This window comes from Gorilla gorilla, chromosome 4 (genome assembly GCF_029281585.2).
Source record: "Gorilla gorilla gorilla isolate KB3781 chromosome 4, NHGRI_mGorGor1-v2.1_pri, whole genome shotgun sequence".
Classification (NCBI taxonomy): Eukaryota; Metazoa; Chordata; class Mammalia; order Primates; family Hominidae; genus Gorilla; species Gorilla gorilla.
In genome coordinates this window covers 57,429,826-57,451,722 of record NC_073228.2, presented here as the reverse complement: position 1 = coordinate 57,451,722, position 21,897 = coordinate 57,429,826, and the positions used below count along the sequence as shown (strand labels likewise).

The window sequence follows — 21,897 nt, the reverse complement described above, 5'->3', positions numbered from 1 at the left end:
AGCAGCTACCAGAAGCTGGAAGAGTCTCCCCTGGAGCTTCTGGAGACAGCAGGTCCATGGCAACACTTTTTTTTTTTTTTTTTTTTTTGACAGAGTCTTGCTCTGTTGCTTAGGCTGGAGTGCAGTGGTGCGATCTCAGCTTACTGCAACCCCTGCCTCCCAGGTTCAAGCAATTCTCCCACCTCAGCCTCCAGCATAGCTAGGATTACAGGTGCGCACCACCATGCCTGGCTAATTTACATATTTTTAATAGAGGTGGGGTTTCGCCATGTTGGCCAGGATGGTTTCGAACCCCCGACCTCATGTGATCTGCCTGCCTCAGTCTCCCAAAGTGCTGGGATTACAGGCGTGAGCCACTGTGCCCAGCCCATGCCAACACTTTGACTTCAACTCAGTGAAACTGATGTTGAACTTCTAGCTGTAAAAAAAATAAAAAATTTAAAAAAAACGCAAAAACAAAAATAACCAAATGAATGGAGCTGGAGGCCATTATCCTTAGCAAACTAATACAGGAACAGAAAACCAAATACTGCATGTTCTCACTTATAAGTGGAAGCTCAATGATGAGAACACATGGACACAAAGAGGGGAACAACAGACACTGGGACCCACCTGACGTGGGAGGAGGGAGAGGAGTAGAAGAAATAACTATTGTGTAGCAGGCTTAATACCTGGGTAATGAAATGATCTATACAACAAACCCCCCTGACATGAGTTTACCCATATAATAAACCTGCACATGTACTTCTGAACCTAAAATAAGTTTTCATAAAAGAATATGTTTCTGGGCCGGGTGCAGTGACTCACGCCTGTAATCCCAGCAGTTTGGGAGGCCAAGGGGGGCGGATCACGAGGTCAGGAGATCGAGACCATGCTGGTTAATGCAGTGAAACCCTGTCTCTACTAAAAATACAAAAAATTAGCCGGGCGTAGTGGCGGGCGCCTGTAGTCCCAGCTACTCGGGAGTCTGAGGCAGGAGAATGGCGTGAACCCGGGAGGCAGAGCTTGCAGTGAGCCGAGCCGAGATTGCGCTACTGCACTCCAGCCTGGGTGACAGAGTGAGACTCCATCTCAAAAAAAAAAAAAAAAAATGTTTCTGTTGTTTTAAGCCACCAAATTTGTGGTGATTTGTTGCAGCAGCCACAGAATACTAATACACCTCTCTCCCTCTAAATCAAACCAGCAAAGTACTCTGTATCTCTACTTCAATTCGTTTATGATGAAACGACATTCTTAAATAAGTCTCTGGACATCCCTATTTTTGTCGTTGTTGTTAGCTGACGCCACTGCCCAACAAAGTTCTGCTCTGCTGGCATCACTCTTTGTACATGTTTGGCTAAAATGAGTTTCCAGGAGAGGAGGCAGAATGGGTACTATGATATATAATTCACACAGCAACATAATAAGCTCCAAAGGTCTGCTCTCAGCTTTAACTCATTTTTCATTCGTGTCACTTCTGAATCCAGTCTCACTTTTAGTTCTCCTGTCTACCTTAATTCTCGGCCTCACTTTCATATTGAAATCCCTCTGATATTACTTACGTTTCAAAGGCTAAAAATGACCACCATTTACTGAAAATGTGCTTACCAGATGCAAGGGACCATGCTGGGAGCACTACACATCACACAAAAACTGAGACTATACGGCCAGAGAGTGGAAGAGTGAAGATCCCAAACTAGGTCTGTCTAATTCAAAGACTTGTACTCTTTCACTCTTTCAAGTTTGGGATTCTGGATTGCTTGAAAGCCTTCAAAATCAGAAGTCTAAGTACCTCCCCATTTTCTTCCCAATCAAGAGGAATAACATCATTTGGTCAGGAGAACTAGGAACTAGATTGCTGTTTTCTTCTTCTTCTTCTACAGGGTAGTACTGGGGATCAAATCAAGAGAAGCGGGGAATAACGTGGAAAATGAGCAACGGGAACTTCTTTTCCTTCTTCAAAGCTTCTTAGTCAAGTCCCCTGGATATGAATAGTTAGGTTGTCAGGCCAGGGAGGACTTCACATCTTGGCTTTGATAGCTCCCAAGCAAATGTTCCTGATACAAAACAACTTGAAATCGGTAACTTAGATTATGCTTTTTCCTGTCTCAGGATAATTCATCTGGCCATGCTATTGATGATTGCTAAGAACGAGAACCCCGAATTTATTTAAGATGTGTTTATTCACTAAGCATTTCTGTTTATCCACAGTTGTACTTATGTTCACCAGACGCGAACCTGCATGTTCACCAGACATAAACTGTCAAATAGCAACTAAAGGGGAAAAGTTGGTCTCTTTACCCCCAGGTGCCTCCATCTCACCCCCAATTCTTTCATAGAGATGATCCAAAGAGTGTAAATAGAATAGTGACCAAGGGCTCCATTATGCCACTACCTGACTCCGTGTAAGTTTCCTCACTTTCATTCATTCTTTCATTCGATCAGCTATTTTGGGGCTCCTAAGGTGTTCAAATCTCAGCTCTGCCACATTCTAGCTATGAAAACTTTGTTAAACTAACCTAAGCCTCCAATTTCTTCTGTGTAAACTGGAGATAATAACAGAGCCTCCTCCACAGAGTATTTGTCAGAATGAAGTGAAATGATACACATAAAGAGTAAATGTGTGTTAACATGTGCTCTTTGCCACATATGGTGCCTGGCATGTAATGCCATTTTCATCCAATAATCAATTGTCGGCTAAGCGCAGTGGCTCACGCCTGTAATCCCAACACTTTGGGAGGCCAAGGCAGACGGATCACTTGAGGTCAGGAGTTCAAGACCAGCCTAACAAACATGGCGAAACCTCATCTCTACTAAAAATACAAACATTAGCTGGGCATGGTGGCATGCGCCTGTAATCCCAGCTACTTGGGAGGCTGAGGCATGAGAATCACTTGAACCCAGGAGGCAGAGGTTGCAGTGAGCCGAGATCGCACCACTGCATTCTAGCCTGGGTGACAGAGCGAGACTCTGTCTCAAATAATAATAATGATAATCAATTGTTGAGCGCTTACAATGTTCTAAACATGGTGCTACAATCTGGGGCTACCCATCAAAATAAAAGCTCTCATTTAGTAACTGCCTTCCTTGAGCCAAATATGCAACTTTCCTTCTCAAATATAATCCTCAGAATAACTTGCAAGACATGTGTTATTTTCACATTACATAAATGAAAAAAACTGAGTTCATTGAGGTAAAGCACAAAGTCACACATCTAGCAAGTGGCAGAGCTGAGAGCTGAACACTGACCTATCTGAATCCAAAGCCCAGTTACTCTCATCCTGCCAGAAAGCCTTACTATTAGCTGGAAGAATAAGACACACGTCCCTGCTGGGCTCGGTGGCTCACGACTGTAATCCCAGCACTTTCGGAGGCCAAGGTGGGTGGGTGGATCACTTGAGGTCAAGAGTTCGAGACCAGCCTGGCCAACATGGCGAAACTCCATCTCTACTAAAAATACAAGAATCAGCCGGGTGTGGTAGTGCATGCCTGTAATCCCACCTATTTGGGATGCTGAGCCCAGGAGGCGGGGGTTGCAGTGAGCTGAGATCATTCACAATCTAAAGAGGGAAAACATGTACTAAACAACTCATAACAATACAACATACACAATAACATCAACTGAGCACTCTATGTATTAGGCATTGTTGTCATTGATCTTGTAACAGTTCTATTAGGTAGATGCTATTATTAGCCTCCTTTTTACAAATAGTGATACTGAAGAACAAAGAATTCAAGTTACTTGCCAAAATAGTCCACATACATGACCACTACGCTCTAGTACCACTCTAAAGAGTTTGCAATGTAATGAGCAGTGTTCTCTAGGTGTTCTGAGGAGTGACAATAACTATCAGTGAGCATCAGAAAAGATTTCCTAGATGAGATGATTTGTGAGCTGGAACCTGTAAGTAAGAAAGCAACAGGTTTCCCCCTCTCTTCCTTTCTCCGCCATCGTGGTATGTGCTTGACTCTGCTTCTTGCCATGTCTTCTCACAAGACTTTTAGGATTAAGCAATTCCTGGCCAAGAAACAAAAGCAAAATCGTCCCATTCCCCAGTGGATTCAGATAAAAATTGGTAATAAAACCAGGTACAACTCCAAAAGGAGACATTGGAGAAGAACCAAGCTGGGTCTATAAGGAATTGCACATGAGATGGCACACGTATTTATGATGTCTGAAGGTCACAATCACATTATCATATCAACCTGAAAATGTCACCACTATCTGGAGAGTTGGGCATGTTTTATTGGGGACATATTTTTTCTCTCTGAATCTGTTATGAACGCTTTGGTTGGCTGAGTCCAGTAATAAATATGTGAGACCTTTCATTTCAAAAAAAAAAAAAAAGAAAGAAAGCAACAAGTTGAGAGAAAGGGAGATGGATGGGAGAAAGATAAACCAGGTAGAGGAAATGGCACGTGCAAAGGCACGTTGTCTTCACTGTCTAATCTCTCCAATCCTTAACGAACGAAAGAGGCCTTGAGTGGGTCTGGTACAGAAGACTCTCCATTTTACTTCTTCATGTCCTTTTACCCATTCCTGTCTAACATTCATCACAATCCTCATTCGCCTTTCATATGCCACTCCTCTATTTCCACTGCCAGTCTAATTTAAGCTCCTATTAGCTCTCACCTGGACCATTGCAATAGCTTTCCCTGCTTTCGCTCTCTGCCCCCCACCAATCTAAACACAGTTGAGGCCGGGCACGGTGGCTCACGCCTGTAATCCCAGCACTGTGGGAGGCCGAGGCGGTAGGATCACCTGAGGTCAGGAGTTCAAGACCAGCCTGGCCAACACGTTGAAACCCCGTCTCTACAAAAGTACAAAAATTTGCCCGGCATGATGGTGGGTGTCTGTAATACAGCTACTCGGGAGGCTGAGGCACGAGAACCGCTTGAACCTGGGAGGCGGAGGTTGCAGTGAGCCGAGATCGCGCCACTACACTGCAGCCTGGGCGACAGAGCGAAACTCCATCTCAGGAAAATAAATAAATAAATAAATAAATAAAACCAGCCGGGCGTGGTGACGCCTGCCTGTAATCCAAGCTGCTCAGAAGGCCGAAGCAGGAGAATCGCCTGAGCCTGGGAGGCGGAAGTGGCAGTGAGCCGAGATCGCGCCACTGCACTCCAGCCTGGGCGACTTGAGTGAGACCCTGTCACAAAAAAAAAAAAAAAAAACCCAAAACCATTTCTTCCCGCAATCCCAGGGCACACACACTATAATCCTGCCTCATATGCTCATTCCCAGTTATGAAACAGGGTACAGGCAAAACCACTCTGCCTAACAGTCGCCCCGACGGCCGACGGTGGGGAATTGTGGAGGGGGCGGGGGAGAATTGCTCAGAACTTGGAAAGCGACTGGTCTCTCAGGATAGACACCGCAACGCAAAGAGGTGACGGAAAAGATGCGTCCGCCATCCCTTTTGCTCCACCCCTGACGTTCGCCTCGGCCTTCGATTGGCTGCTCCTCGCACCAGCCCCGCCTCAGGGGCGCCCACGTGACCCGATGGCCGCCGTGGGATTGGTTGTTCGGAGAGAGCCGCGCTAGGCTGTAAGACCTGAGCCGGGCGGAGAAGCAGAGGAGAGGGACGCTGGAAGCACGTTTGGCCGTGGACAGAAATCTGGAGAGCTTGGCTACCTCCATCCTCCTCAGGCCGGAGCAGGCTTCCTGAGAGAGTCCAGGTCGTAGAGTTTTACGACTTAGAAAAGCGGGCTGCAGATTCCTTCCTGGGTGTTTGGTTCAAGCCTTGGCTCCGGCCTTACTCTCAGTCTTCCCGGGAGTTCGTGGGATTTGGACCTTAGATTATTAGTATTATTTTGAGGGCCTCCTGTGTGTAAGCACTGGTTGTGCGCAGATGGCTGTGCAGAGGGCCATGAGGTAGAGGCTGGGGAAATGAGGGCTTGGAGGTGCTTGAGGTATGGTCTTTACCTACGTGAAATGTTGGAGGTAAGTCGGATTTATAACTTGTGTTGATGCTTTTATAATCTAGGAGCTTAGGGTTTAGTAGGAAGAGTCGCTCATTCAATGAATTAAACGCTCATTCCTATGTACTAGGCACCATTCCGAGTGCAGTGGCTACAAAGACTAGTAGAACATAGTCCTGGTTCTTTAGGAACTCTGTGATTGGGCAAGTGGGAGAGAGGGCGGAAAACGTGAACTGGTGAGTAGTTGGCGTGTGATGCGTGCCGTAGTGGAAGAAAGTGCTGTGAGAGTTAGAAAAGGGGGATGATTGAAGGAATTAAGGACATTTAACAGAAAGTGATATTTGAGTAAAGTTTATTTTTGTTTTGTTTTTTTTTGAGACGGGAGTCTCGCTCTGCCTCCCAGGTTGGAGTCCAGTGGCGCTATCTCGGCTCAATGCAACCGCCGCCTCCCGGCTTCAAGCAGTTCTCAGCCTCAGCCTCCCAAGTAGCTGGGATTACAGGCGCACACCACCACGCCCGGCTAATTTTTGCGTTTTTAGTAGAGATGGGGTTTCACCATGTTGGCCAGGCTGGTCTTGAACTCCTGACCTCCTGATCCACCCGCCTCGGCCTCCCAAAGTGCTGGGATTACAGGCCAAAGCCACCGCTCCCGGCCTTGAGTAAAGTTTAAAAAGTATACTTAGGGTGGGTATTTATCCCTCCATGAAAGCGCCTTTTACTCAGCCAGCACAGAGCCATCCCTTTGCCCTTCCAGATGCCTGACTGGGACCTTGCTTATGGATGTGTGAGCTTTTAATCTCTGGCTGTAATCTTACCCACTTCAACCTAAACTTGGGATGATTACTCTTGACCCTTTTTTTGAGTGATAAGGCAAATCTCCCCACACCTGGGCATTTTAAAGTTATATACTGTATGTTTAAATATCCCCCTTAAAAAGCCTGAGCTATATAACAATCTAGATGTGTCTATCTTACTCTTTTCCCACAAACTAAGAATCCAAATAATGTTAAAAATCTTAAAAAAAAAAAAGTATACTTAGGTTTTCTCCCCATCGAAAGGGGTGGAGAAAGCACTCCAGGAACTAGGAAAATGTACCTGCCGCATGTGGCTGGAGCACATGGGAGGTTTGCCCAGCTGATGATGAAGCAGATAGGGAGGGATTCAACTTGTAAAGATCTTGAATTACATGGTAGGCTGGCTGTCTGGATCTTAAAATACAAAGTGAAATAGGTACCACAAAACAGGTATTAAGGTGCTTTCATAATTCAGAAGGAGGACAGATACTTCCTGTTGGATTGATGAAAAAAGGCTTCATGCAAAAGATGGCATTTTGAAGGGTTGCAAACTGCAGGGATAGGATTTTGAAGTGCAGGAAGGATTTCTACAGAGGTGGAAAGACTTTCTAGATGGAGGGCATAAGGTCAAATAGAGCCAATATGAGGACTAAGGAATAATCTGGGTTGATTAGACTGTAAGATATGTTTGGGGGCCCGGCACAGTGGCTCACACCTATAATCCCAGCACCTGGGAGGCCAAGGCAGGTGGATCACTTGAGGTCAGGAGTTTAAGACCAGCCTGGCCAACATGGCGAAACCCTGTCTCTACTAAAAATACAAAAATTAGTTGGGCATGGTGGCTCATGCCTGTAATCCCACCTACTTGGGAAGCTGAGGCAGGAGAATCGCTTGAACCCAGGAGGCTGAGTTTGCAGTGAGCTGAGATTGCACCACTGCACTGCAGCCTGGGCGACAGAGCGAGACTCTATCTCAAACAAACAAACAAACAAAAGACATGTTTGGGTTATTTATGGTGTATTTAAGGATAAATATTGGTCTGTTTTGAAACATCTTGATTGCTAAACAAAGTCGTTAGGATTTTATTTCCTAGACTATGGAGAGCAACTGAATGCTTGTGAGTAATCACACCTCCATATATAAGGGTTAGTAAGTGTGTACGATTCAAAGTACATTGGATGGGAGAGAAACTGGAGGCAGGAGGCCCATTGAGATAGCAGTATTGTCTGCCAGAAGGAACGTGGGTTTTAGAGCCAAGCACTCATTGGTTCAGAGCTTGGCTTTGCTCACAAGTTTCATTATTTTTGGCAGATTTATTTAAGTTATTAAGCTCTGATCTCTGTCTCAAAAGAGGGAAAGTAACTTATGAAGTGCCTGTTACACAAGGGTTATGCTTGAAGGCTTAAACAGAGGCTGAGGCCTCTGTTTTCTTTCTTTCTTTCTTTCTTTTTTTTTTTTTTTTTTTTTTGAGACAGGATCTCACTCTTGTCACCCAGGCTGGAGTGCAGTGGTGCAATCTCAGCTCACTGCAACCTCCGCCTCCCAGGTTCAAGCTATTGTCCTGCCTCAGCCTCTTGAGTAGCTGGCATTACAGGTGCCTGCCACCATGCCCGGCTAATTTTTGTACTTTTAATAGAGACGGGGTTTCGCCACGTTGGCCAGGCTGGTCTGGAACTCCTGGCCTCAGGTGACCTGCCTGCCTCGGCCTCCCAAAGTGCTGGGATTAGAGGTGCGAACCACTGTGCCCGACCTAGTTTTCCTCTTTATGGAGCTTAGTTGCTGAATAGTGAACATAGACCAACAGCTGTCAGTTTTAACTAGGGAATATCAGTCTATTGATATTTATAGATGGCTGAAGGCAGTATATGGTGGCCCCAGAATTTTAGATACTGACAATATCATTTTGAAAGTCTGGAGAGGCCAGGTGCGGTGGCTCATGCCTGTAATCCCAGCACTTTCAGAGGCCGAGGTGGGCAGATCACTTGAAGTCAGGAGTTCAAGACCAGCCTGGCCAACATGGCAAAACCCCATTTCTACTGAAAATGCAAAAATTAGCTAGGCCTGATTGTGCATGCCTGTAATCCCAGCTACCTGGGAGGCTGAGGTGGGAGGACTGCTTGAACCCAGGAGGCAGAGGCTAAAGTGAGCTGAGATAGTGCCACTGCATTCCAGCCTGGGTGACAGAGTGAGAATCTGTCTCAAAAAATAAAATAAAGAGGCCAGGCGCGGTGGCTCACGCCCATAATCCCAGCACTTTGGGAGGTTGAGGTGGGTGGATCACAAGGTCAGGAGTTCAAGACCAGCCTGGCCAATATGGTGAAAGCCCATCTCTACTAAAAAGTGCAAAAATTAGCTGGGTGTGGTGGTGCATGCCTGTAGTCTCCGCTACTCAGGAGGCTGAGGCAGGAGAATCACTTGAACCTGGGAGGCAGAGGTTGCAGTGAGCCGAGACTGTGCCACTGCACTCTAGCCTGGGTGACAGAGTGAGGGAGTGGAGTGGAGTGGAGGTCAGGTTTCTCATTCACAAATTGATTTTTCAGATTGTGAATTACCCATGCTTTGCCCTGCTTTATCTTCCATGTCCTTCCTCATTAGTAAATCTAAAGGTAGTACCCTAGAGAAAAATGAAATTGAACCTTTTATTTAGTTGTTACTGAAAAAATATAAATCTGGTAATCATACCTCAAGTTCTCTTTCCAGCTCTGCAGTTAATTTCCTATGGATCTTCGGCAAATCATAGCCTCTCTGGGTTCTTGGACTCTTCAGATAAAAGATTCTAGTTTAAAAACTTTTATGACTATAATTTTAATCTTTGTTGGCAGAAGAATTATAAATCAAATTGCGTATTAAAGGAACTGGAGTTTATAAAGAAATTTAGTAGAAAATCTTTTCTAGGCCCGGCGTGGTGGCTCATGCCTGTAATCCCAGCACTTTGGGAGGCCAAGGCTGGCAGTGGCAGATCACTTGAGGTCAGGAGTTCAAGACCAGCCTGGCCAACATGGTGAAACCCCATCTCTACTAAAAATACAAAAATTAGCTGGGCGTGATGGCACATGCCTGTAGTCCCAGCTATTTGGGAGGCTGAGGCTGCAGTGCGCCGAGATTGCGCCACTGCACTCCAGCCTGGGCGACACAGTGAGACTCCATTTCAAAAAAAAAAAATCTTTTCTAGGCCAGGTACAGTAGCTCACACCTGTAATCCAGCACTTTGGAAGGCCAAAGAGGGAAGATCACTTGAGCCCAGCAGTTTGAGACCACCCTGGGCAACATGGCAAGACTCTGGGCGTGGTGGTGCTCACCTGAGATGTCAGCTACTCAGAAGGCTGGGGTGGGAGGATTGCTTGAGCCCAGCAGTTTGAGGCCACAGTGAGCCATGATCGTGCCACTGCACTCCAGGCTAGGTGACAGGGCAAGACCCTGTCTCCAGAAAAAATAAAGAAATTTTTAAAAAGAAAATATATTTTCTAAAGCTTTTGCTTTTGAACTAGGCTAAGGGCAGGCTTATGGGCTCAAGCCTGTGATCCCAGGGTTTTGGGAGGCCAAGGCAGGAGGATCACTTGAAGCCAGGAGTTTGAGACCAGCCTGGGAAACATACCGAGACTCTGTCTCTACAAAAATTTAAAAAGAATTAGCCAGGGATGGTGACATGCACCTGTAGTCCTAGCTACCTGGTTGGATCACCTGAGCCCAGGAGTTTGAGGCTACAGTGAGCCATGATCACACCAGTGCACTCCAGCCTGGTTGACAAGAGTGAAACCTTGTCTCAAAATAAAAATATATATATATATATTAATTGAAAACAGGCCAGGCATGGTGGCTCACGCCTGTAATCCACGCATTTTGGGAGGCTGGAGAAGGTGGATTGCTTGAGTCCAGGAGTTTGAGAACAGCCTGGACAACATGGTAAAACCCTGTCTCTACAAAAAGTACAAAAATTAGCCAGATGTGGTGGCCTGTGACTGTAGTCCCAGCTACTTGGGAGGCTGAGGTGGGATGATCATCTGAGCCTGGGGAGGTTGAGACTGCAGTGAGCCATGATCAGGCCATTGCACTCCAGCCTGGGTGACAGAGTAAGACCCTGTCTTAAAAAAAAGAAAGAAATATTAATTAGAAACCCATGGTTGAAACTTACCTGAATAGAAGGCTTTATTTTTTTTCATAGGTAAGCCTATGTTTTCTTGGATGTGAAACTAGGGCACTGGGTTGCTCTTAGGTAATACAAGGAGATGAAATGCAGCGATGCGATGATGAGTGAAGTAGAGCCTGACCTGGTATTGCCATTGCTTCACTGTTGGCTTTGACCAGGGTATGATCTCTTAATCTTCTCTCTGAGCTGATTCTGATTGTGGTTTTTCCACACAGGTGTGTTGTATCCTGTTTGGACACTGGTTTTATTATGTTTAAGATGTTTCTTTTATATTCTTTTGAATTACTGATATTCTCATGTTTTCCTCCTTAGGTTGAGATGAAAACTCTTGCTTTGAATTCTTCATGGAGGACTACATCATTTCAATCCTGAATCTGGCTCAATTCTATTATTCACTTATTACTGTATTAAAAACGTTTAATTGGCCAGGCACAGTGGTTCACGCCTGTAATCCCAGCACTTTGGGAGGCCAAGGCAGGCGGATCACTTGAGGTCAGGAGTTCAACACCAGCCTGGCCAACATGGCAAAACCCCGCCTCTACTAAAAATACAAAAATTAGCCAGGCGTGGTGGCACGCACCTGTAATCACAGCTACTTAGGAGGCTGAGGTGGCAGAATTGTTTGAACCCAGGAGGTGGAGGTTGCAGTGAGCCGAGATCACACCACTGCACTCAAGCCTTGGCATCAGAGTGAGACTCTGTCTCAGTAAAAAAATAAAAAAATAAAAAAATGTTTAATTAACCATGATATTTGCTTTGGTAAAACCTTTGAGGTTTAACGAGAATTTTAAAATTCATTATACTTTTCTTATGGCATATAAAAGTTTTAATATTTTTTTATTGTCTCAACTAACATCATAAATGTCTTAATGTTAAAATCCATGGGATATTCTATTTAAAATTTTAGCTTTATCACCTTTGTGCTATCAGAGAATGTGCTTTGAACTGGTAAAATGAGTTAAAGTATTGGAAAACACTTATGTCAGCAGAGGCTCTTAAAAATCATTTTCATCCTTCCTCTTCTAGTGATGATTTTTTTTTAACCCGTGTTTTCACCAGTCTGCCAATCCAATGGCATAAATCCTCCTACACAGGCAACTTAAGTGTTTCTTAAGTTGATGCAAGGTATTTTGCATGAGGCTGAATTCTTGTTGTTGGAGCAGAGGATTTTTGTTCCAACTACTGAATTGGCAAAATGTTAATATAAAAACACCTCAAAAAGTCAAAGGTAGTCTGAATGAAAAATTTATTTTAAACACCTCAAGTAATCTTTACATTTCTACAAAATCATAACATAGAAGTTCTTTTCCAGAAACATTTATTCTTAAAATCTACTTAAGTGTTTCATAGAAACTTTAGTAATAACCAGAATAATTCATGACAGTTTAGCAAACTCTTAGCAGCAAGCAGAAAGAACTTATTAAAATATCCTTTCTTTACACAATTAGATTAGTATTTTGCTTCATCTCTTCATTGCTTGTTAGCTTTGCTTTCACACAGGAATCTTCAGACTACTCTCTGTAACACTCAACCCCTATTCCTTTTTTAACCAGTTTCCCAAGAAGGATATGGAGAGCTCATAAAGGAATATCCTCAAATATCCTAAATATCCAACTTTTAAAATATCCGTTTTTATCCTTAAAAGCTGATAAACAACAGATGTCACTTAACAAATGTCTCACAGTATATGGAAGGAGCTTTTCCCCCCACCAAAGTGTTTCTAAGCATCTCTATCAAGAGCAGGTCTACATTTCTTATCGTTTGCAAACTGATGAAATTTCCACCTTACAGACAGGCAGGTAAATGCTTTCTTTTCTAAAAAGAAGTCTTGCTACCACCTCACTGTTCACTTTATTTTTTATGCGGTCTAACCTGGGTTTTTCCTAAGAGCTTCTGTATTTCTTATATTTTAAGGAAAGGGATAGGCAAAAACTTGTGTACTCATTATTCTGTTTAATCTCTACACTGGCCCTCATATCCCCTGCCAGTCCTGATTCTTCTACTTTAAGCAGCTTGGTCAACTGTAAGTAGGGTTCTAGAGAGCAGGCTAAAAGGTTAGGATCAAATGGGCATATCCATTTAAAGAAATCCATATAATCATTTAAAGTTCATATAGTTATGAATTGAGGCTGAGAAGTGTCAATACCATGCTGAAACCAGCTCTGTGACATTACAGCGCAATACTTTTGTTGTGAGGATAAGACATGATTCCCTTTCAGTTCTCAGGGGAGTAGAGTTTAATCAGATGTTGTACTTCTGTTGGATAACCTGTGATGGGACAAGCTTGGTGACTCCTCACATAATGAAACACACAGCGGTAACAAAACACATAGCCAGAGGTGGCAAGAACAGTATCATTCACCCGGGTTTTACGACACAGTGGGCACACAGTCTTCATTTTGGGTAAGAGGGGAGAATCAGAGTTATAGTCTAGGTGTACAGGTGGTGGTGGAGTAGGCAGGGCAGTCAATGACTTGATGGTTTCTTGATTTTCAGATGAGTACCACCAGTCAAGGAACTGCAAGAAGAATACACCCACAGAAAGGCCAGTAGACAGGGATAAGGCAACACCCCCAACAGCTTTCTTCAGAGCTGACTTTATCTTCTCACTAACACTGTTGGGAGAAAAGAACAAGGAGGCAAAGAGAGAAACTTTATTTAGGTATAATTACAAAGCGACTAACATAAATGCAATTCATACATTTTTCATCAGAATCACTGGGAGACTGAATGGTTGGTAGACTGGTACTATCTCCTTAAGGATCTATTCTAAGTGATTCTAACTTACAATATTTTAGGAGCATAGGAGCTAAGCTTTGTTTTTAGTAACATGATTAGGGTTTGGTTTTGTGTTTTGAAAGATAAATCAGTAGAGAATTTAATTATATAGACCTCCTCCCTTTTTTTAGTGGAAGATAGTGATCCAGAAAAAAAAAAAAAACCCAATTCACTTAATAAAAAACTTAGCAGTATTGAGGAATGTATATATTTGAACTTGTAGGAGAACACAAATATGAACTAGAAGGAGCACAGCATCATGATTAAGAGCACAGTCTTAGGCTGGGTGTAGTGGCTCACAGAGCACAGTCTTTAGAATTATATTGATTTGGTTTGAATCCCAGCTCTGCCACCTAACTATGTACCTACGTGACTTTGGCAAGGTACTTAACTGCTTGGGTTTAGTTTCCTCAACTGTGAGCTAATACATTTACTTCATTGGGTTGTGTTGAGGATTGAGATAATGTACGTAAAGCAAGCACCTAGTACAGGGCCTGGGACATAGCAAGTATGCACTAAAGTATACCTAGTATGGTGAAGGTTACCAGGATGACAGTCCTTGTTTTATGGACACAAAGAATAGCTTTTCTATGACTCTATGAAATGCCACAAAGTTAACAGGGAGGTGAATTTTACAAAACTGGAATAAGATTTTCGAATTTACTAACTAAAGATCTTTTGGAAATGTTAAGGCCTTACCTCCTGGCTGGTTGCTGCATCATGCTGGCCTTAGCTGGTTTGTGCTCCAGAGCTTGTATATCCTGAACTGTCAGTCGACCTAGCTGAACTCCAGCCAGCCTCAGCAGTGGTGAGTGATGCTGAGCTTTTCCTAGGATGTATCGAAGTTGTTGTACAAGAAACCATCCTTCCCAGGCCATGTTCACAAATGGGTAGGCTGCCAGGAAGGCTCTGTAAAATCGTTTCCAGCGGGAAGAAGGGGGATGAATAGAATATTCATCCTCTTCTCTCAGGCTAGAAACCAGCTTCTCCAGCTTCACTTTCAGATAGGGAAGAAGAACCAGGAACATAATAGATTTCCAAAGCTGCTGCTTTGGGAGACCAGCACTAGCCAATCTCTGAGACTTGTGAGTGTCCCCCATTACAATTCTCTTTAAGCCGTAAAAGTTTTCAGAAAATGAGGCACTGGTTCTAGACAGATAATGTTGCTGGAGCAGAAGATCTAGCAGAGTAAAGATTTCATCAAACCACCTCCACAAGAAGCCATAGTGGGTGGGATTTGATTCTGCAAGAACCTAAAGCAAAATAAAGCAATAAGTGAAATTCATTCCATTACACAAGTTCTACACCTATTTACATTCCCCCTTTTCCTCTAAAGTCTACACAATTTGTCTTAAATAAGTCACTTTTGGACCCCGAAATGCTGGGTATTCAGTACAGGTCTCTACACATAACAGAGACTCAGTAACTCTTAAGTCATGGGATACAAGTTATTTGCAAATTGGCTATTTCAAACGCTAGGCTACCAAATAAGCACAAATTATTCGTTTGTTTTTTACCCAGTTGTCCCTAAAACCTTTCCAAGAATTAATACCTTACCTTGACCACATGCTGAAGAGCGGGTCTCACTGCTGTCATTAAACTGTCCTGTGCTACCACCTCAAAGATGGATGGCTGGTCATCGGCCACAGAAGCAGCTGTGAAGTGAGCCCCGTGCTCAGCCATAGTTTCCTGCGTGTACTGGCTTTCACTTTTCCCACAAACTCTCTCGTGAGCATGAACTTTTTCGGGAGGAAGAGTATCAGATGGGTGCTCAGTCTTAAAGGTAAACTTTCTGCATGATATCTGAAACGCGAAACTCAATCTTATGGGCAAAAATGAACTGGGAAAAAAAGACCTGGAGGCCGAGGGTAGTCTCAAGAAGGTTAAGAACAAAGTTAACTCGGACGTGGGTGGAAGTAGTATGTGGCGAGGGGGTAACTTGTCAAATGCTGCACGTCAGGGCACAGCGTGACTGTGGGGGACAGGTATGGGGGAAGGAACGCAATCCTCTGGAGCTGCGAACCAGAAACGCCCCCTCCTCCCCAATCGTGAGAGCTCAAAAGCCAGCCGACTCTGAGGATTCAGTCGTGCCACTGTGAGCCCGGGACACGAGGACTGACTCCAGCTGTTGGCTTTGAGTATCCCCGCCCGCGCCCGTCCTTGCTCGCTGACCCCAGGCGAGGCGCAAACAACCCACGACGCCACGTTTGAAGGGAGGTCTCCGCTTTATGACAGAAGCCGCACCCGGAAATGAAACCACCAGGACCTCAAGGATGCCTGGCGGAAGAGAGGCGCTCTAGTCCCGAATGCGGTCCGGAAACCAGAACTAGAGAACTCTATGACCCACCTGAACTTCCGCTCCCGCCCCGCTGAAATAGAAGAGGGCACTTGTGGGCTGGTTTTGGCTGTCAATTCTCCGCTAGTTTGGTTTAGTTTTCGTAGCTGGGTCTGCATGGTAGCCTCGCTGGAAAGCTACAGCTCTGAACCTCTCTCTGCGAGGTCTTTTTGACAAGCTGTTTGGGGCACCGCGCAGACGTCTGGCGCCGGGAGCCAGAGCTCGGGCCCGGTGCTGAGCCCTGTGTTCCGGCAGGCGATGGAGCTAGGGGCGGAGGGAGGAAGGGAATCTGGAGGTGGAAAGGACTTTGCTGTACGCGCGCGGCAGGGATGGTGGTTAATTTATATGTCTTAGCCTTCCAGAAATGATTTAAAGCGACATAGCAGGAGATAGGAGCCTTAGATTTATTGCCGCCAATTATAAGGAAAGATGATTGGATCGAGAAAGGTTCATGCTTGTTCCTCAGTACTTGAGACGGTTAATTTTCATCCAAGCTGGTGGTTTAACGTCTTCCAGGTTTTGGCTATATTCAAGCATAACTGCATGCACTTGCTATACTGGATGAAAATGGTCTCCATCCTTGAACACAGTTGTATATGTCACCACCAGCGATATGAATACAGTACTAACGCAGGGGAGCTTTATGAATTGTAACTAGCATGCACTGGGGACACTTGACAGAAAGTTTCCTTTCATGCCGTTTTTATACCAAAATGAATGTGATTTACCTTAAGGTTTGTAAAGTGCTTTTATGTTATGTACAGCTTTGTCTCGCTGAAGTTGGCTGACACAGCCTTATTGAATTTGGATGAGAGTTCCACCTCTCCTCCCTTCCTCTGGGAAGTGCCACCTCTGGGCTAAATAGCTGGGAATAGAAGGTATTGTTTACTGCCCTAGAGTCCCTTATGTTATAAAAATAATTGGTTTGCATAATGAGAACCCTCAAAAACAAGGTTTGGATTTAGTTATTCCAATAGGAGAGAAAACCTTACAAATTGTCTTTAATTATAGTTATAAAAAGTGTTTTTTACTCTACCAAAAGACATTATATTGATACATGATTTTTACCTTACAGAGTTTTAAGACTAGACATAGTTTATCCATATGAAGCACCTGGATACATATTAGGTGCTTGTTTAATAGTAACTGTTATGTACAAGCTTTTCTTAAGTGAATAGCAAAAATACAAAGTTGAGAGGTAGCATCAACTAAATCAAGCAGGAAATTAAACATTTTTGTCACTTAGGGATCTTTGGTTACAAGCAACAGAAACAAACAGGCTAATTTAAACTAAAACGGAATTTATTAGAAGTGTATGCAGTAGCTCACAAAATAAGTAAAGCCAGCCCTGAAAGAACAAGAACTTAACAATACTATTGGGACTGCCTGACAGCAATTAGAAGTTCTTATCAAGGCAACGTTGTTGCAGTGAACGAGCTTCCACCAATTTCTGTTTGTGACTCTGCTCATGATACAAATTTTGACTGACCTCTCTTGGTTCAAGTTCCCTCTCCACCCTGTCTTTCACTCTTAGCCAGGGGAAGGCAAGATGTCTTGATTGATAGTCCCATGGAAGTACTCCAAAAGTTAACTAAACGTATGGCATAAGAACGCCTGTAATCCCAGCACTTTGGGAGGCCGAGGCGGGTGGATCACCTGAGGTCAAGAGGTCATGACCAGCCTGACCAACATGGAGAAACCGTGTCCGTACTAGAAATACAAAAAATTAGCTGGGCGTGGTGGCACATACCAGTAATCCCAGCTACTCGGGAGGCTGAGGCAGGAGAATCGCTTGAACCCTGGAAGCGGAGGTTGTGGTGAGCCGAGATTGCACCATTGCACTCCAGCCTGGGTAACTGAGCGAGACTCCATCTCCAGAAAAAAGAAAAGAAAAGAAAAAGGAAAGGTAGGGCCTGGTATAGTGGCTCATACCTGTAATCCCAGCACTTTGGGAGGCTGAGACGGGTGGATCACGAAGTCAGGAGTTTGAGACCAGCCCAGCCGACATGGCGAAAACCCATCTCTACTAAAAATACAAAAATTAGCTTGGAGTGGTGGTGCATGGTGGCGGATGCCTGTTATCCCAGCTACTCTGGAGGCTGAGGCAGGAGAATCACTTGAACCCGGGAGGCGGAGGTTGCAGTGAGCCGAGGTCACACCGCTGCACTCCAGCCTGGGGGACAGAGTGAGACTGTCTCAAAAAAAAAAAAAAAGAAAAGAAAAGAAATTTGCAACTCGAATAAGAGGTCTGGGAGGCCCAAATCTTTTAGACATGATAATTGGAATGCCCTTCTGAGGACATAACAAGGACCTAAATTATGAGGAGCCAGCCATATGAGGAGTTGGGGAAAAGAATATTAGGCAGAAGGAAGAGTATTGTGAAGACCCTAAGGTGGGAAAGAGCTTGGTGTGTTTGAGGGCTATTATAACTGGCAAAAGGTGAAATGATAAGGAAATGAGCAGTGACTGAAAAGCACAAAATGATGTTAGAGAGGTAGACAGGCCAAACCATGCAGGGACTCACAGGCCATGGGAACGACCCTGGATTTTAGCCCAAGTGCAATGGGAAGCCAATGAAGGATTCACACACCAGAGATGTGTGATCAGGTATATATATAAACAAATATATATATAATATATATATACAAATATATATAAAATATATATACAAATATATATAAAATATATATAAAATATATATATGAATATATAATATATACAAATATATATAATATATATAAAATATATAAATATATAATATACATTTTTATGTATTTGTATATATTATATATATTTGTATATATATTATATATATTTGTGTATATATACATATATTAAATATATATATATATATTTTTTGAAACAGAGTTTTACTCTTGTTGCCCAGGCTGGAGTGCAATGGCATGATGACTCACTGCAACCGCCGCCTCCTGGGTTCAAGTGATTCTCCTGCCACAGCCTCCCAAGTAGCTGGGATTACAGGCGCCCGCCAACATGCCCGGCTAATTTTTGTATTTTTAGTAGAGATGGGGTTTCACCATGTTGGCCAGGCTGGTCTTGAACTCCTAGTCTTGTGATCTGCCCACCTTGGCCTCCCAAAGTGCTAGGATTACAGGCGTGAGCCACCGTGCCTGGCCAGGTTTATATTTTTTTAAAGATGTCTCTGATGGTTTTGTGGGTATGCAGTATTTATATCAAGCTTTACATTTATGATATATGCACATTTTTGTTTTTGTTTTTGTTTTCTTGAGATAGAGTCTCGCTCTGTAGCCCAGGCTGGAGTGCAGTGGCACAGTCTCGGCTCACTGCAACCTCCGCCTCCCGGGTTCAAGTGATTCTCCCACCTCAGACCCCCCGAGTAGCTGGGACTACATGCATGTGCCACCACACCTGGCTAATTTTTGTATTTTTAGTAGAGACAGGGTTTTGCCATGTTGGCCAGGCTGGTCTCAAACTCCTGGCCTCAAGTGATCCCCCTGCCTCAGCCTCCCAAAGTGCTGGGATTATGGGTGTGAGCCACCACATCAGTCCAGATATGCACATTTTTAAATGTATGTTATACATCCAAAAAAGTTAAACAACCTGGCCACTACGTGGAGAACGGTAGAGAGAAGACTTATAGCCTTCTAATAGTCTAGGCAAAAGGTGATGGTGGCTTGGATTTATGAGATTGAATAGAGGGAGTTGGATGGCTTGGAGTTTTTTTTTTTTTTTTTTTTTTTTTTTTTTTTTTGAGACAGTCTTGCTCTGTTGCCCAGGATGGAGTGCAGTGGCGCAATCTCGGCTCACTGCAACCTCTGCCTCCCGGGTTCAAGCAGTTCTGTACCTCAGCCTCCCGAGTAGCTGAGATTACAGGCGCCCACCACAACGCCCGGCTAATTTTAGTAGAGACGGGGTTTCACCATCTTGGCCAGGCTGGTCACGAACTCCTGACTTTGTGATCCACCTGCCTCGTCCTCCCAAAGTGCTGGGATTACAGGTGTGAGCCACAGCGCCCAGCTACGGCTTTGAGATTTTAAAGGTAGAATTGACAACTGGAGATAGATTGGATGTGGCAGTTGAAGGAAAGGGAAATCAGGAATGACCCCTAGGTTTCTGGCTTGAGCAGCTCAGTGCAATTTATTAAAATAATCACAATTACAGGAAATAGTTCCATAGTCCATGCTATATGCCAGCCATAGTTCTAAGTGCTTTACATGTAATTTATTTCATTGTTCAATATTATGATTAGATGTTACTATCTTCCTCCATTTTATAGATGAGAAAACCAAAGAAAGGAGCACATAGATGGAGGAAACTGGGGGAAGAATAGCTTTCAAACATGTTAGGCAATGAGAAGTTGATGAAAGTTTTTGAACAGCAGAGAGGTATGAATCAAAGCTCTTAAATATTTTTCTTTTTCTTTTTTTTTTCTTTTTTCTTTTTTTTTTTTTTGAGATGGAGTCTTACTTTATTGCCCAGGCTGGAGTGTAGTGGCGTGATTTCGGCTCACTGCAACCTCCTCCTCTCAGGTTCAAGTAATTCTCCTGCCTCAGCCTCCCTAGTACCTGAGACTACAGGCATGTGCCACCATGCCTGGCTAATTTTTGTATTTTTAGTAGAGTCAGGGTTTCACCATGTTGGCCAGGCTGGGCTCAAAGTCCTGACCTCAGGTGATCCACCTGCCTTGGCCTCCCAAAGTGCTGTGATCACAGGCATGAGCCACCACGGCCAGCCTCTTGAAGATTTTTCTAATGACATCTTTACGAAATCTACCTCTCTCTGCTAGGAGTTGTACCTTGAACGAGTTTTTTTTCTCTCTCTCTCTCTCTCTTTCTTTTTAGAGACGGTCTCACTCTGTCACCCAGGCTGGAGTGCAGTGGCATGATCATGGCTCACTACAGCCTCAAACTCTTGGGCTCAAGTGATCCTCCCACCTCAGCCTCCCAAAGTGCTGGGATCATAGGTGTAAACTGCTGTGCCCAACTCTGTAACCAGGTTTTTCTAACCTCCTCCATTCCTTATGATTTAACCCAGCAGTATAGTTATCGATTTGGTGATGAAATTTGGGGAATAGGTCTAGGCTAGAGATAAGAGATTTTGGAGCTATATATGTAAGAAAGATAATTAAACCCATGGTATGCTAAAGGGTTAGTGTAGAGAAAATGTATGAGTATAGAACTAAACTTGAAAAAATTGGCTGAGTTTGGTGGCTCATGCCTATAATCCCAGCATTTGGGGAGGCCAAGGCAGGAGGATCACTTGAGCCCAGGAGTTCCAGACCAGCCTGGGCAACATGGCAAGACCCCCTCTCTACAAAAAAAAAAAAAAAGAAAAAGAAAATTAGCTAGGCGTGGTGACACATGCCTGTAGTCGCAGCTACTTGGGAGGCTAGGTAGGAGGATTGCTTGAGCCTGGGAGGTCAAGGCTGCAGTGAATTGTAATGGCACCACTGCACTCCAGCCTGGGCAACAGTGCAACACCCTGCCTCAAGAAAGAAAAAATCCTTGCCACTCTTTTCCTCAGATACCATTTCTGCTTTCTTTGGTCATACTTTCTTATGAGTTATCTGCAATTCCTGTTTTTATTTCCTCATTTCTAATCCATCCTCAAACATCTGCAGTATGACTTTTGCCTTCATATCTCTACTGATTTCTCAGCAATAACATCAAATACCTCCATGTTGCTAAATCCTGTAAACACTTTTTAGCCCTTCTCCTGTCTATGGCAACTAATATTGTTGATCACTTATTTATGTGTTTAGTCAACATATATTAATTTGTGTGTGTGTGTGTGATGGGGCTAGCCTCACGTGTGCAAGAGTGAACAGATTGGTATAGTCCCTACTTTCATGAAACTCTGAAAACATCCTAAAATATACTATTCTGCTTTTCCTCCTACCTCTCTGACTACTCCTTCTCAGTCCTCTTTGCATTCTTGGGTTTATCTGTTTCTACCCC

At 43.9% G+C, this 21,897-nt stretch overlaps 2 protein-coding genes, 1 long non-coding RNA gene and 1 other non-coding gene across 4 annotated transcripts; 3 read left to right on the top strand and 1 right to left on the bottom strand.

The window, feature by feature from the left end:
• Positions 1–3,961: 3,961 nt before the first annotated feature.
• On the top strand, positions 3,962–4,169 carry LOC109025290 (large ribosomal subunit protein eL39-like). Its single transcript, XM_019020371.4, has one exon. It carries the CDS (start codon positions 3,962–3,964, stop codon positions 4,115–4,117), a length of 156 nt encoding a protein of 51 aa, XP_018875916.3. The 3' UTR covers positions 4,118–4,169.
• Positions 4,170–5,528: 1,359 nt separating this feature from the next.
• LOC115934640 (uncharacterized) lies at positions 5,529–11,593 on the top strand. The gene is made up of 2 exons (XR_004070396.2): positions 5,529–5,926; positions 11,158–11,593. It is a non-coding gene; the product is annotated as an uncharacterized lncRNA (long non-coding RNA).
• Positions 10,938–11,034, top strand: LOC115934840 (Z30 small nucleolar RNA). Its single transcript, XR_004070582.1, has one exon. It is a non-coding gene; the product is annotated as a Z30 small nucleolar RNA (small nucleolar RNA).
• Positions 11,594–12,074: 481 nt separating the features above from the next.
• Positions 12,075–16,208, bottom strand: PEX12 (peroxisomal biogenesis factor 12). The gene is made up of 3 exons (XM_004041892.5): positions 15,181–16,208; positions 14,323–14,876; positions 12,075–13,460 (listed from the first exon to the last, which is right to left on the bottom strand). Exons 1-3 carry the CDS (start codon positions 15,304–15,306, stop codon positions 13,061–13,063), a joined length of 1,080 nt encoding a protein of 359 aa, XP_004041940.1. The 5' UTR covers positions 15,307–16,208; the 3' UTR covers positions 12,075–13,060.
• Between the last annotated feature and the right edge of the window lie 5,689 nt (positions 16,209–21,897).